General features: G+C 34.0%; 1 protein-coding gene across 1 annotated transcript in view; it reads left to right on the forward strand.

The window, feature by feature from the left end:
- Positions 1-309: 309 nt before the first annotated feature.
- LOC129226910 (probable C-mannosyltransferase DPY19L1) overlaps positions 310-16,714 on the forward strand; it is a 126,347-nt gene continuing 109,942 nt past the window's right edge. The window contains exons 1-3 of the mRNA XM_054861540.1: positions 310-502; positions 4,418-4,442; positions 4,987-5,074. Coding sequence (XP_054717515.1) covers positions 310-502; positions 4,418-4,442; positions 4,987-5,074 — 306 coding nt within the window. The remainder of the gene's footprint in view (positions 503-4,417; positions 4,443-4,986; positions 5,075-16,714) is intronic.

Here is a 16,714-nt window from a genome sequence, read left to right on the forward strand (position 1 = left end):
AAGCAATTATTAGCGGCACGTGAATTGCTTATAAAATAAAATATTATTTTCTGCAAATTTGGCGAAATCCGAAACTTTGCTGTGGTAACCCAAGCAGTGCAACAATGAAAAATCCGATCCAAAAAGGCTAAACTTAAGCTGATGCGTCGGCGCGGCTCTAGTCTCGAGTAGAGTCCCTCTCGAGTATACCTCATGTGACGTCATTACAAATGAACTCTATGCAATGCAGGACTTGGAAATAGTACTCCGTTTTTCACTCTAACTCTATATTACAGCGAAAAGGAGCAGAACGAAATGAAGCGAAGTCAAATGGCGAAGAAAGTAAACAGGCGAATTTTAAAAACCGAAAATGCACAACAAAATGACAAAAAAGATAGAAACAGTGCAAGAATCAAAAATAAAAAATGTCATATCAATATGGATGCACAACCGAAACAGCATTTATTTTTTAGGAACCTTGTTAGCGCTGATGGTATTCGACCCTTCTCAATAGCTGCATTGGGTATTCTCCGTTAATAATTTTTCTGTTTCATTTAAGATTACCGTGATCGTTGTAGTATTGTATTTTTAAAATTCAAGGATGTTTTTGAGCTAATGCTTCGTTTTATTTGATTTTCATGATCAAGAATAATATTTCTTTAATATCTCTTTGCAGAGCATTGTTAGAATCCTACCAAGTTTTTTACTAACGCAAGTGCTGGGACTACTCGAAATATTCGAGTGATGAGAATGGGAACGTGATACATTTATGCATTACTTTGCTGAATACAACTCTCGGTCCCCAGAACCAAAGGGAATAAAAAGCATTATGTATTACATAAATCCGAGGTTTTCCGATAAGCACAGGGTTGGCTTTCTGCCGGCAGAAACTAGTTTTTGCCGGCAGTTCAGAAAGGGAACTTTTCAATTGCAAAGACTCGTAGTACAGTGAAACCTGTGTAAGTTGACCACTTGCGGTGCAGTAATTTGGTGGTCAACTTAGACAGGTGGTCAACTTATAAAGGGGGTAATGAATTTTTTTTTTTGTCATTTTTTGCACCATGTATTCATTTTTTGACTAATTGACACTTACTATTTCTGTTCAACTCACTTTCATTGTTTAGTATTACTTTGAAACAATAATTTAAAATGTTATTCAAATATTTTTAGAGATTATTTTCCCAGAATGACGTATAATGTGTCACGCAAATTTAAAATTTCAGTAAATTGATCAAAAAAAAAAAATCTTATTGTTTATGAAAAGTTACTCATTTGATATTAATAGTTCCTAAAAATTCATAGCTAATCAAAAATTACAAATTTTTCGCTTTATTTTTTTCTCATATACATTTATGACCCCATGATGATATAATTTTCAACAAAATAACTCCTTATTAAAGTTTGGCGCACTTATTAGACCAGTTTTGGAAATTCCATATGTCTCCCAGCTAATTTTCTCTGAATTTCTCTCTTTTCAATTAATTTTAATATTTCATACTTTTTATCAATTTCAAGTTCAACTAACTTTCTTTTTGAAGCCATTTGATGTAAAACTATAACACAAAGAGCAGCAAGTTGGACTCTCATAGTTCAAAAAGGCAGTTGAAAATGAAAATGTCCTATCTCTTAATCCCCTGCACCAAAAATACTGCAATGCAAGTAACTTTACTCTTTAGCACAATTCCATTGTTGCCAAAATATTGCAACTAGAAAAAAATACTTTGTGTTTTTCTATTGACACATGTTTTCATTGAACATAGAGTACAAAAGTCAGTCTCAAATAAAGCAACAAAAGAATAACAAGTTTGGAGAAAAAAAGGGTTCTTAGTAGTTTTTACATGTGGTTAAACTCAAAAAGAGGTTTAGTTATGCTGCTGTTTCACTTAGTTGGTTAAATGCTGGTCTGGTATCAAAAATATTCTAGGAAAGCTATAAAAAAATAATAATAAAACAATAATTTGCTAAATTAAGTTTTAAAAAATAAACCAAGTGGTCAACTTACAAAGGGTTTTTTACAATACTCCAAACCAAATTTGGGGTACATTAGTGGTCAAGATAGACAGGTGGTCAAGATAGAGAGGTGGTCAAGTTACAGAGGTTTTCCTTCATTATATAAGATAGGGCTAATTCCGTTCCTAACAAAAGCGGTCAACATAGACAGGTGGTCAACTTACAAAGGTGGTCAACTTTACAGGTTTAACTGTATTTGCATTAATTTAACAAAGGATAAAAAATCATACAGGGATGCTTAGGAAAGAGGAGTGACATACAGAATTAAACGGGCATTACTGATTGTAATTTGCTCACTAATACGCTTTCTCTAAATTGTTTGTGATTGAAATTATCATGTCATGTGCTTCAAGAAGAAAGTGCCAGAATTTTACTTGCCTAGATTTTGTACCTAATGTCACAGCTTTGCAAAACAAATTGGCCCCATTTCTCAAAACTTATTTTCCAGTCAAATTTTTACCACAACATCAGTTACTACATGGTGGACCAGTTATACAATAGATGAAAGTTTCACGAACATTGCTTGCTCCTTGTCTGCTATCTCTTCTGTTTTAAGAATATTCTAAAATTTCTCATTTGTGCGTAGTAAATTGAAAACCTGTTTAGATTTTTGAAACCACCTTTTCTAAGAGGCAATTGCAGGGTCCAAACAATGTAACATTTGATTTTGAATTGTGATAATTTTGTAATAAAATTACAGTACTTTGGTAAACAATTATTTTTTCCATGCATTTTCTGTTGTATATCAAGAATCAATTTTTCATTTTGTGAGTTTTTGCCAGTTTCTGCTGCAAAGTGGCAGAAAGTGATTTTTGCCATGCCGGTTTTAACCGGTTTCTACCAGTGGTTTTAACCGCCTCGGCAGAAACTTGCCAACCCTGGATAAGCAAAGGTTTCGTTTGATCACCAAAATTCGACGACGGTTTCATATATATGATATCGAATGATCATATTCAGGGGCGGACTGGCTATGTGGGAATTGTGGAATATTCCACATGTGCCGTGCATTGGATGCGCTGTTTTCTAAATATGTGCACAACAAAATGTATTGTTCACAGATATTAAAAAGAAAAAAAAAAGTTTTCTTTCTATGAGAAACAAACCAACTCTAAAATGTAATACAGACAGATTTGACAGCATTTATTAAGGTCAGTTGCCAAGTGGAGCTCTTTATAATAGTTTTTTTAGAGTAGAGACTGGTATTTTTAATTTAGTGATGGAAAAATAGGAAAAACCTTAGTGTTCAAAGAAAAAACACAATGAATAAAAAGGAGAAAAGTATTTTTCTTAAAATTTAAAATATAAAATGCAGTTATATAAAATATTATTTTGAAATATCCAACACTCTTTATTAAGTATCACAATTGTCTAAAGGGCTGCCAAAATATGGGTTTCAAAAATTTTTTTAACAAAAAAACAAAATGCAATGCATGATTGAAGCCCATTGCAAGGCTCAATTTAAAAAAAAGGGGGAGGGGGGGACAGATATTTAAACGAATTTTCATTTTAGGGCCTGCAAGTATTTTTATATTCCTATTTTATGAAAAAAATAGTGCCTTGAAAAAGGTCATGCAGAAATATTGTGCCAACTGCTAAGAAGGTGATAAACCAAATGAGTAGTAAAGCAAATAGTCCTTCTGCACCAGAACCCGGCCACAAAGTTGTTGGTCTGTATGTTGCCTAAATGATGATTTCTAGATGAAAAATGGGCCTTTTCATCAGCAAAAGAGGAGCAAATATTACGAATTGCCAAGAAAGAAGTTAGTATTTAAGTTGGTTTAGTTTGATATAGTTCACAAGAAATAGCACACAAAAAACGTTTAAGAATACCTTGCTATCCTGTGATGGATGAATTTGCTATAAAAATGGCGATAGGTCTTTTAGCAAAAAAAAGGCTTTCCAATGGACCTGGCTCGCTAACATAGGATGAGATCAAACAAGATGTTGGTGTCATTATTGGAAACGGCGTTGTCATGATAAAAAGGATACAGAGGGAGACAGCATGTTACGCACCAGATCAGCAGGTTTTCTGTGCTGATTGTATGAATGTGGTGAACATGCCCTATCTTAGTAAATAGCATCCCTTGACAACAGCAATGTGAACCCTAACTGTGCAATCTATTGTCAAATTTCAGAAATATCCCATGGCCTCACCACTGTTCTGATGAAATACCAAGTCATTCCGACCATCGTAACTTTAGTTATGTTCAAATGGCATATGCTCTTATCAATTTTTATTTGTTTTATTTTTTCTGAATTTTTAGGTTCGACTTGATTTTTGAATTGATTATTATTTAATGTTATGACTTAATATTTTTATGATGTGAAACTTGATTGTTTTCTTCCTATCTTTGTGCACCTCATACCCATGATTTCTTAATTAAGTTTGCTTAAAAATATTTTGTTGATTCTTAATCTTTTTTTCCAGCTGTCTTGTTTGGATTTTTTAATAGGTAAGCCCATCTTTCTTTCATATGTTGAGTAGAGAATTTGATTATTAGTTTATAGTTTGCAGTCAGTGAACTGGGTAATGTAAAATACTTGAATACTTTTGATGTCAGTTGCTAAATAAAGACTTACACTATGTTCAGATGTATTTATCTTCCCAGGAGTTGCACGTTCATTCATATAGCTCAGTCTATATACAGTTTTACTTCAAATTTTATTAATGCTTTGCTTACTTACCCTGACTCTTCCCCGAAAGTCACCAAAGACAGACTTGCGTTTTTAAGACTTAATTTAGGGAAAGACTCCCAAGCCCCTTCCTATCCTAACTTCATCTAAAGTAGCTTATAATTGACTCTTTTGATGTTATTGGTGTTTCAATAAAAGTTCGAAATATTAAGACAGTACAAAATTCTTATGACATCAGCCCCTCCCAAAGCAAAATCCTGGATTTGCCAGTTGTATATAAAAGCTTATTTTGTCTAAATTTATATTTTTCAATTGCTATGAAACTACAATGATTGTTATTTGTTTTGAATTAACCATTTTCAGCTATCATCAAGCTACCATGTTTGAAAACGATCGTCACTTCTCACATCTATCCTCATTAGAACGAGAAATGACTTTTCGAACTGAAATGGTAAGGATTTTCCCTTCTAAGTTTCTTTATATCGCTCATTTGGAAGAAGAGTGCCACATTATGAAAAAATGAAATTTTACAGGAAAAGCGTTTGAACTTGAATGCTGCAGGCAATTTGCATTAAAAAAAGCAAGTTTGCAGTACTCTCCAGTGGTAAATATGAGAACAAAAAATCTGTTATTATTTTTCAAAGAAGATAACATCATTCGAAGGTCTTTAACCAAAAAAAAAAAAGAAAATTAAAAATTTTGTAATGTGGCACTCTTCTTCCAAATGAGCAATGTATTAAGTAAGGTAGCATCAAAGAATTTGTGAACTGATATTTTATGATATGGATTGTATATTGAAGGAATAAAAGATTTCTAAAACCCCTTTTAATGTTCTATATCATACAAAAGAGTTTTTTTTTTTGCATGAAATGAAATTTAACCCAAATTTTACAATTAATTAGATATATATATATATATTAGATTTTACAATTATTTAGATATAATATAGCAAATATAAGTTTCTAATTTTGTGAAACTATTAAGCTAAACTCAGTTTAAGAGGACTCATCAGACAGAAATTTTCTAGCTTTTGGGAGAGAGAGAGAAAGCTGTAGCGTTTTTCTTCCCACTCTACCTGGAGCGGCTGACAGGTTTTGGGAGACGTCTTTCCATCTATGCTGGCAGGGGAAGAGGGTTAGTGTGTAGTATTGGATGACCACATACAATTTTTGCATTGACTCTTTTAGCGCATTTTAGTTTAGACCGAATTCTTCTACACAATTGGTGTTTTGTGCCTAACTTTCCTTTCCTTATGCACTGAAACTCGAAATTTTGTTAATTTTATATTCGTTATTTGTTTTCTAAATTTGATTTATTAAAATGCTTTCACATGCTACTTTTTATGCACAAGAAGGATATGCAGTAGGATCATTAACATTTCGTTTGCCTTCGAAATCAGCATTAGGGGCATTCCAAGGTATTTGGCTGTTACGGACTCTACACTTCATAAAGATGTTTTAGCCTCCTACTCATGATTAGAGCAAATAGTAAAATTAAACTTTTTGTAAATGATTAGTCCTGTGTGTAGTTATGTCATAACATTGAAAAAAGTTTAATTTTGTGTTGAATTTCTAAAGATATAGGAAGATATATAGCATGTTACGGACTCTACACTAAAAAGACATGGAAATTTTTGTTTAAACTATCTTTAAATTTTCTGTGAAAGTAATAACTACTCTTACCTAATGAAGGTTTTCCACTATGTCTCAGTTTATCTATAATACATTTAAGCACCAAAATATTTTTTAAAAAGGTAAAAAATGTTTTTTACGGAATTATTTACTGAAGAACTGCACGATTATGAACATGTTACGGACTCTACATATTTGTCACGTTCGAGTATTGTTTGAATTATTGTTTATAGAGTGTAAACAACAACAATACTACCTCATTGTTCAATAGTTACAATGATATAATCAACTGTTATGACTATTTCTTCATCATATATGAGAAAGGTGCCCACCTGGGGACGAGGGGGGGCATGCCGCAGACTGTGCCATTGAAGTTTTTTAGGGGGTGTTTTGAGGGGTATTTTTCTCATTTTTGTGGAGAGATTTTTGATATTATGGGGGAGGGGGGTCTGTGGAATATTTAGGGGAGGTGCACCCAAGCTCTAGGGGGGGGGGATACCAGATTGAAGGTGGCCTCTTGTTGGAACAGACCAAGTGATATGTTGATTTCTTCAATCTTGAATTCGATATTAGAAAAGATAGGTTTTAATGCAAATTTCACTAACAATTCAACTTTTATAGTAGAACCTTGGTTATCTGAAGTGATCAATACCGGACCATCTTCGGTAAGTCGAAATTTCTGGATACCTTTTTTTTTGGAGGGGGGGGGGACATGTTAGGAAGAAGATGTTTTTAAGCCAATACTTTTTAAATTGCATTTTTTAAGTTAAGTTAAATTTTCTATTAATTCAATTTAAAAAGGCAACATTTTTTGCTTTAGGAATCACATATATTTTTAAGCAACAAAATTTTGTTCATTTCCGGTTTAAATAATTGCATTTAATTAATTAAATGTATGATCAGTCTCATTCATGTATAGCACGAAAGATCTTATATTTTTGTTTAATGGCCCTAATATTAATGTACTAAATGGCATCTGACATGCCTTACTTTTTTCCTTTATTTTAACGTGAAAGTGATTTTTTTCTTTTTTTTGTACAATATATACTCGTATTTTATACTGGAAATTTTTCAAATGTCACACTGGAAACATACTGAAATTCGGGATCACTAGATCAGTCAACATCCTATAAGATAATAGGGTAAATTGGGACTCGTTAGACCGGCCTTGATAATTTTAATACCTTTTTTTTTTAAATTTACGACCAACAAAAAGTAGCGCCTATAGTTCTACAATTCCTATAATGAAATCATATTGTACAGTTATTTTGAACAAATTTCAGAAACTTATTTTGCAGTGCTACTTTTAATTGATTAACTCTCATAACTAAGCAACTTTATTTTTTTTAAATGGTTTTCATGAAGAATGAAGCAATAAATTGAATTCCTCTCCTAAAATAAGTTTTTTTAGTTCTTAAGTGTTAGCAGTTTATTTTTTGTTGTAGGGAAAAAATCAGTACAATTTTTTTAGACCAAGTACCTGGGGTATGTTGCTTCACTTTTAGAAAACACACAAAAACTTTTAGAACAATTAAAAAAGCAATACTCCTGTATTAGCAATAGTGAAGTTGCTAAAAACACAAATTGTGCTGATTGTTGAAAAAGTGTAACAGTAGATGTTTGTCAATTTGAATTATCTTGATTGATCTTTAAACTTTGGTTTTTGATTCTAATCATAAAACATTTGTTTGGTACAAATGTTGGATAATATTTAACATTAAAATTGTAATAGAAGTTGGTTTTGTAATGTGGGGACACCGGGATTGTGGCAGATTGGTTCACTTCACAAAGTTCTCTTAAAGTATTAATGGGGGAAAATGGTAATGAATTGAAAATTTTCTAGGGTGGTGAGAAATATTTAACTCATGGTAGAAAATAAAACTACAAATTGAAATTTATGATGAGATTAAAAAAAAAAAAGAAGAAAGGTAGAGAACCAGACCAATGTGCCCTGATTCCCCCTATACACTTACTTGTTCAGTCAAAATTCTTCTGAAAGTGAAAGTTTTTTTTTTTTTTAAGTATAAGTTGTAATTTCATTTAAAGGGCTACTTTTTTTTTCTTGTGCAGGCTGTTCACACATTTTGGTAAAGAAAGAGCTGAAACGGTTGCCAAATGTAGAGTCCGTAACGTTTTGTAGAGTCCGTAACCAAATTTAGAAAATTAATTCAAAATACCGAATTTAAATAATCATGAAACTTATTTTAGAATATTGTAACACCATAGGTGAAGTTAGAAAACATTAAACTTAGTGATATAAAATGCATAAATAAAAATTTTAACAAAACTTTTGTTCTAATTATTGTTACAGACTCTACAATCACCATTTTCACAACTTATAATTTTTTAACGAATGCACTTTTTGATTAAAATTATTATATGTATTAGAGATAATCCTTTACTTTATTTGTCGCAAGCACCAGTTTTGGCTTGAAATTCGGTTCAAGTCACTATTGAAGAAAAATTCAATGTAGAGTCCGTAACGGTAAAAGTTGTATTCTTGATGTTTTGATTGCGATTACATGGATAATATGAAGTAAATGAAGAAAAAAATATGACATGCGTGTCCTTTGGAATGTGCTTTTTTAATATATATATAAACTTTAACCTTATAACAAGTTTTGTTATGGACACCCCTATGTCACAAGTACCTTGGAATGCCCCATTATCAATCTGCAAATCAAAAGCATTCGCAGGATTCATAAAACAAATTACGGATCACGTTGCGATTCGAATTTGCCGCTCTTGTTCATCAAATGTTACCGCATCATTACCATCCAGCATGGGCGTCGCCGCCGGGGGGGGGGGGGGTCCGAGGGACCCGGACCCCCTCAATAATTGAGAGTTGGACCCCCATAAAAATTTGTATTTGTTAACATAAAATTCATTATTTGAGGGGAAACTTATTACTGTTTTAATTCCAAAAAAGGACGATAATGCACAGTTACATAGCTCATAATTTATTCTGTGAAATACAGTTGTGAAATGTTAAATTATTAGATAATTGAGTCAAAATGAACTTTGCTTACACAAAAGGAAAGCAACTGTCTGCAATGAAAGCTTAGAAGCAAAGAATAAGCGTTGCTAATTATAAGGAGCCTAAACTACCTCGCAGTAAGTCCGTGTAATGAAGAGGCGGGAGGGGGGGAGCAAAGGGTAGATACTCAATGTAAATTTTTTCAAAAAAAAAAAAACTACGTCGAGGCTAGAAGACAGGTTTAAAAATGAACAAGTAGATGATAAACGAGCAAGCACAATAAAAGTAAAAAAAAAAATTTCTTTTTTTTCTAAATGCAATCTTAAAATATAATCATGGGTGCAAGACCTTCCGTCTCAGGACGTTTTTCCGTCTTGGACAAAATTTCCGAGACGAAGGTCGGGACGGAAAGAACTTCGATGACTTTCCATCAGTTTTTACTTAAAAAAGAAAAATTGAGTATTTGAAAAATATGCTTTAATTACTGTACCGTTCCATAACCACGAATTTACATCGACATTCTCCCAATTAATGAAAATGGGAATTTTGAAAAGAATCGGGGGGGGGGGGGGGAGAATTTCAAGCTGGTTTGAAACACCGATGGGCAACTGTTTCTGAATGTTTGACATGTTGCTGGTAAAATAGTCTAAGACTTGAGGAATTACTAAATTCCAATGTCTTTCAATTTAACACTCGCTAGAATGAAATATGGAAGGAGGGTGTGGGGGAAGAGAAAAGGAAACGAGAAAAAATAACGCATCACGAATTTATGGAAAAAAAATGCTGCTCTTGCAAAGAGGGAAAGTCCGCAAATTAACCCACGATACTGAGGTCCTAAAACGTTTGTATCTTGGATATTCTAAGAAGGGGGGGGGGCTACTCAAGAGTTCCATAATAAAATATCGAAAAACTGAATTCAAAGTATTTTTTGAAGTTAGGAGTGGTTTGGGATTTTTTCTCTGCAAACTCTTTAAAATTTAAAAGTCAAAAATGTTTAGACTATCCTTAATGATGTAAAAGTGGGCAGGGGGAGGTTTTAAAAAAATCAGAAACTGGAGTCTTTAAAATACTAATTTAGGCAATATTTGGCGAATTGATGAGAGATGGTTTTGGCGGCTAACTTGATAATGGTCTGTAGCTGATGTATTAAAAACTATTTGAGGCTACACTTTTCTTTAGAGAAAGGGAATTCGGGATCCTCTCTCCCGAAAGGTGTTTGTCATTGAAGTCTTAAAACTTTCAGGCTGTCGTTGGCAGTGTCGAGGGGGGGGGGGGACTCTCTTTAGGCGAAATTCCGAAACTGGAGTTGTAAAAGCGAACCTTTAGACTGTAGACCATCTTGGTCTACAGTCTGTAGACCATCTTTAGACTGTAGACCATCTTGGGGTTCGGGGTCCCCTTCCCCGAAAAAAATTCAAAGCTGAAGCATTCAGAACTCAGCTTTGAGTAATCTTTGAGAAACTTAAGAAGATGGAATTCAAAGACTTTCTCTCAATAAAGTTTAGAACTTAAATTCTTAAAATTTCGGTTATTAAAACCGTAAATTTAAGTCAAATTTAGTGAACTTAGGGGAAGCAGTTCGGGGAGGGGGGGAGGCTCTCTCCCCCGAAAATTTTTCCATGCTGAATTTTGAAATACTGTTTTGGCTATTGTTGAGTGAGTTAAGAGTTAGGGAATTCGGGGGTCTTTCTCGGAACTTTTTCGAAGTTGAAGTCTTTCAGTAGAAAAAAAAATCTTAAATACAAACTTACAGTACCTTTAATAAACACAAAGAGGAGGGGGGGGGGGGTATTCCGTCGCCCAGCCCAAAATATTTCCGTTTCTGAAATTTTAAGAGCTCTGTTTTGGGCTATCTTTGGATGACTTAAGGGGGAAGGAAGTAGGAAGCTTCTTTCAAAAGTTTCCGAAATTAAAATATTAAAAATTTTAGGCGGTCATAAGTCATGTATGTAGGTAAGGGGGTTATTGTTCCTAGAAAGAAATTTAGAAACTGAAGCATTAAAACTCAAATTTAGAATATTTGTGGTGAATTCAGAAGAAGGGTTCGGGAGTTCTCTTCCGATAAATTTTCGAAGCTGAAATATTTAAAAGGCCACTTAAGGCTATATTTGAGTGCCTTAAGAGGGATGTGATTCGGGGCCTTCCCTGGGGGTGAGCATTCAGCTTCCCTATTGCTTTTTTTTAAGTTAATGAATACTGTAAAGTGTACCTCGTTTAAAAAGTGTATCTACTTCACTGAAGTGGTTTTTTATGGCTAATTTCACCACTTGTAGTACAGTAAAAATAGGGGTCGGACCCAAACATCCAAAAAAAAAAAAGCTAAACCTGGTGCAAATTGTTTATTACCCTCCCAAAAAGAACAGGTAAAAAGTCCCACCCCATTGTGCGTCGGGTTTTGGAATGGGGGGGCATCTAAAAATTGCTGTTTTGGGTATTTTTCCAGAATTTTTAGAGTAAATTTAAAGTGAGAATAATATGTTATACTAAATTTAAAAGTATAAAATTAAAGGTGTTTGGCCCACAAGAGGGATGACATAACCCACCAATGCTACAAAGCCCCCCTATCCCCATAAAACGAAGCAGTACCCCCGAACCCCCCTATATACATTTCATATGGAAACATTATTTTATGCTAAGAAAATTCTTAGAAATCAAGTGTGTCTATCCTCCAAGAGCGATGGTGCACCTCCTCTCAAAGCTACAGCACCCCCCCCCCTCTGTCAAATAAATTAAACCTCAACCTCCCCCGCCCCCCACCTTTTATTTCAAGTAGAAGTATTATTTCATGCAAATCTAAAATGCATTAAATCAGGACTTTCCACCCCATAAGAACAGTAACTCACGTCCCAAAACGAAATTATATACTAAAATATTATCATTTTTTAGAAAAGTTGAAGTAAGTTAATCAAGAAGAAGTAGGGAAACTTTGGTCAGTTTGGAGTTTTTTTATGCTGCACAGGAATTTTGTTTTCCAGCGCTCTAAACAGTTTAATAACTCCAGTCCAAATAATTTGGTTACTGAGCTTGCTTAGATCTTTTAGAATTATCAATCTAACATTACCATATCATTGTGAGGCATTTTGTACTTTGGAAAAGTTTTCAGTCAGGGAAATTTTTTCGTGAACTTCACTGCAATAGTTGATTTTAGAATGTGAATTCAGGGTCCCCCCCCCTCCTCAAAGCGATGGCGCACCCCTTAAGTGTGACGGAGTACCCATCCAGAATAAAAGTCCTCAATAAAGAAAGAAATACCCCTTGAAAAAGCTGCCTTAAAAATTCCAATGACGCAAAGCTGCTCCATGGACCCCCCCCCCCCGCCTGTGCGCCCCTGTAAATTAATTTTTTTTTGTGAGAGTTTATTGTTTTACTATTATAGAGTGGTTTCTGCGAGGTTTGAGAATTTTTTTTAAGTGATGGAAATTATTTTTATTTAAATAAAGGATTATTTCGTCCCCCCCTTCCCCCCAAAACCCGACGCGCAAAGTGCTGAGACTTTTTACTCCTTCTTGCTGGAAGGGTAAGAAGTAATTCGCAACAGGTTTCACCTTTTTTTTTTTGGATGTTTGGGTTTGGCCATTTTTTGGCCTAATTTTACTGTACTACTGCTATCTTATAAAGAATAATTTTTCAAATGAGGACTGTATGGGGGAATGGTGCCAGTAATCGCCCATACCTTTCTCCCATCCCTTTCCTTCTTTTCTGGTTTGTTGGCGCTACCTTGGGTAGGCTTTCCGATCATATCTGATTTATGTTGCAAAAGTGAAAATCTTATGTCAAAAGCGATTTTATTGCTGCAATAAATATGTTTACGATCGGCAATAGACTAATGGCGGGGAGCCCCGAATGCTTTTACAACTAACATTATCCATTATCGTCTAAAATTGCGTTTTTGGAACTTCAGTTTCGAAATATTGCCGAAAGAGAGTTCCTGAACTTCATCCCTTCGATAATGCAGTCAAAAAGCACATAAACGTTATGGAAGATGGAGTACAATGTCGTTATTAAAGGTTCAATTTCGGCGAGAGTTCAGAGCGCCCCCCACCTCTTTTTTTAATACTTTTGAAGGTCGCTCAATATTGTGATTTTGGGACTATCAGTTTGAAAAAATTGATCTAAGAAGAGTCCTTGAACCCCTCTTTTCCCTAAACTTTACCAAAATGGCCTATCATTGCGTTTTTTGGATTTCAATTTTTTTTAAAAATCTGGGGGAGAGCCCCCAGACCCCCCCGTTATTGGCGGTTTTTACGTTTTTGGAGTTACGATATCAGAAAGCGTAAATATTACAATTTAAACTAAGTTCATGTTGTTACAAAAGTCAAAAGCTTAATTTTTAAAGTCAAACAGATTCCAAAACTGGCATAGTTAAAATGTCCAACATTTATACACATAATTTTTTCCTTAAGCACACATGATGGGGGGGGGGGGGGGATATTTTCCGTCTTGAACACATCACCAAACTTGCACCCATGAATATAATTTAGGAGCATCGAGATTCTGTCTTATTAAATTACCTCACCTGGGCGACCAAAGCATGTTTTAAATAGAAAAAAAAAAAGCTGAAATATTGCGAGAAAGATTTAAAATATTGTAATGAAATAATCGCACCAAAAGTTCTAAGTACTTGAATGTTCGAAAAAAAAAAGTAAAACAAAATTTTTAAAGATATTCAGGAGGCATGATATTTATAATAAAATGAAAAAATAGACCTAATGTATTACTGTTAACAATGGCGTACCTATCATGGGTGACACCCGGGGCGGTAATTTGTGGTGTGTTCCTCGCCCTTCCCCCACAACAGTGTTGCCAGATTTTGGGAAATTTCCCCATTTTGGGGAAATCTGGTGCTCTCTGGGGAAATTTTGGGGAAATGGATTTTGAGGGGAATTCTTTGGGGAAAAATTTTTTTCTTAGGGAAAAGCTGGGGGAAAAAAATTTCACATTAAAATTCGCATCTTGACAGCTGGCAGTTACATTGTTTGTATCAAAGAGCATTGGTTTAGCTTTGCTCAACTTTATGGAATTTGCATTTTGCATTATGTGGAATATTATGCTACGGAATAATAGTTCTGCATGAGTAACTAGTTGATACGTGAATCAGAAATAAGTGTGATTAAGAATGTTCTTGGATAAATATATACAAAAATCATAGTTTAAATGTACATACAGCAGAGTAGTAAATGCAAGTAGAAAAAAAAATTTGGTAATTTCTTATTTCTCAGTCAGGCGCTCGTATTTATGACTATTGGCACCTCTAGGGCTTTGCCCGTAGGAGAAAATTAAAAGGTATTTTGGTTCCCCTGTATATTTACAAATAATGCAGGATGAATTTCTCGCCAATTGACTTGCCCACGTTACGGTTCCACATTATGAAAACTTGGTAATTTAGTTGTCCATCTTATGATAATTTTGCTTGGAAAAATGTTCTTAAAATTGGAATAGAAAAAGAACAAAATCGAATTTTCGAAAAATCGCTAAAAGGTGCCCACCTCCTTACTACAAACCAATTCTTTGCCAAAGTTCATGAAAATTGGTCGAACGGTCTAGGTGCTATGCGCCTCACAGAGATCCTGACAGACATCCCAACAGAGAGAGAGAGATCCGGACAGAGAGACTTTCAGCTTTATTATTAGTAAAGATAAAAAAAGATAAAGAAGACAAAAAAAAAAAAAAAAAAAGAAAAGTGAAAATAGGAAGAAAAAAAAAGTTGGAGAATTTCTTAAGAAAATTTGGTTATTTGGGGAGGAAAAAAAAATTTAAGAGACAAAAATATCAGAGGAAGTCTATTCCTTTTATGAAAATATTAGTGGAAAAATAATTTTTGAATTTGGGGAATTTCGATAGAGAACATCGCTTTTTGGGGAAAAGTTGGAAGGGAATTGGGGAAATCTGGATTTGACCATCTGGCAACACTGCCCCACAAACATAAAAAAAAAAAAAAACTTTAAATATTCCATGTAAAAAAAGAAAACATGAAATTCATACAATATCAAACATATCTCAAACACAAGTGAAGTATGGAGTATGAGTTTAATAACTTTATTTCTGGAAACACTTCTGAAAACAATTGCAAAAAGATGTCCCCTGTTGTGGTCCAAGCTCGCTTATTATAACTCCAATTTATTACATTTTATCTGCTATCTTAGAAGTTTGAATTTTGAAAGATTGGAAAGTTTTGTGTATTTGTCCATGAAATGAAATTACATACCTTTCCTAGCATCCGTTTTATTTCTACCTACATTCGTAGCATAAGATGGAAAAACGCAGAACTTCGAGGCTGTTAAGAAATCTATCTCTAAATGTTAAAATTATAAGCTCAAACTTCACAATAATTATTTTTTACATAGGTGAAACCAAATGGGAGAGAAAATCAATAAAATAAAAAATAATAAAAAGGCTTATTTTGGACCACTCTAATTTACGATGCTGTTTCGTATACGCTGAAAAAGATGCCATCATAAACAGAGGCGGATACAGAAAAATCTTTTGGAGGAGACCCGGAAAATTGAATCACCTCCCTCTGCCTATTCGATGTTTAACAAGAGTTTTAATGACTTTATTTTCAATGGTTTTGCGGTCAATGAATCTACTTCTAAATATAGGAATATTATGCACTAATATATTTTGAATGTGGACGGAAAACATTTTCAACATTTCAAGCCAATTAAATACTAAACCCAATTTAATGTCACCGAGATGCTATACAATGAGCGGTTTTAATTAGGAACATTGAGGGCAATTAGCCCTGGCTTTAGGGCGGTAACTTACTACAAAATACCTTAGCTTTGCCATCAAACTTTGAGTTGAACCGCACCATTGCTGCGGTCACTCATCTGGTTTGCTAATTCTGCATTAGCTACCAGTTTGTTTGGCTCTTTTGGCTCCCTTAAGAGATTTTTTGCCTCCAGCTCATGTGATTCCTATTCCGGGCTGATGAGTGCTAAAAAGCACGAAACTGCAGTTCTAGATGGAATAACTGAGCTGGTGGTGTATTTTAAGTATTGAGGGCAATGTTATTAAATAAACCCATCCCTCATTTGAGTTTTTATAAATTAATTTATATTTTAACTACAAAATATTATTTGAGTAAGAAAATCATAACTTCATAAAACATAAGTTTTATTGAAGAATTCAGAAACTATTTCTGTGTGAATTTCAAAGCAGTTGCTGATTGTTTTTAAAGTCATGACACAGTTGAGAAAACATATTGTATTCTACATGCAGTTTCCATTAATAATCATGATTTTTCCAAGAAACTACCATCATGTGATTTCTATCATTTTGCATTTTTTATGAGCTGAAAAAGAAATCTATTATTTGGCAAATAGCTGCCTGGATCAAAATGACTTTTTTAGGTGAACCTACGCATTTGTTTTTTTAAATGTTAATTATTGATTCCATAAAAGAAGAATTAGTAGACAAATGGTGATAATACGTTCCCTAGAATTCGAAACCAGTGAGTTAAATGTATTCTGCCACTTTGGGC

The sequence above is a fragment of the Uloborus diversus genome, chromosome 7 (assembly GCF_026930045.1).
Source record: "Uloborus diversus isolate 005 chromosome 7, Udiv.v.3.1, whole genome shotgun sequence".
Lineage (NCBI taxonomy): Eukaryota > Metazoa > Arthropoda > Arachnida > Araneae > Uloboridae > Uloborus > Uloborus diversus.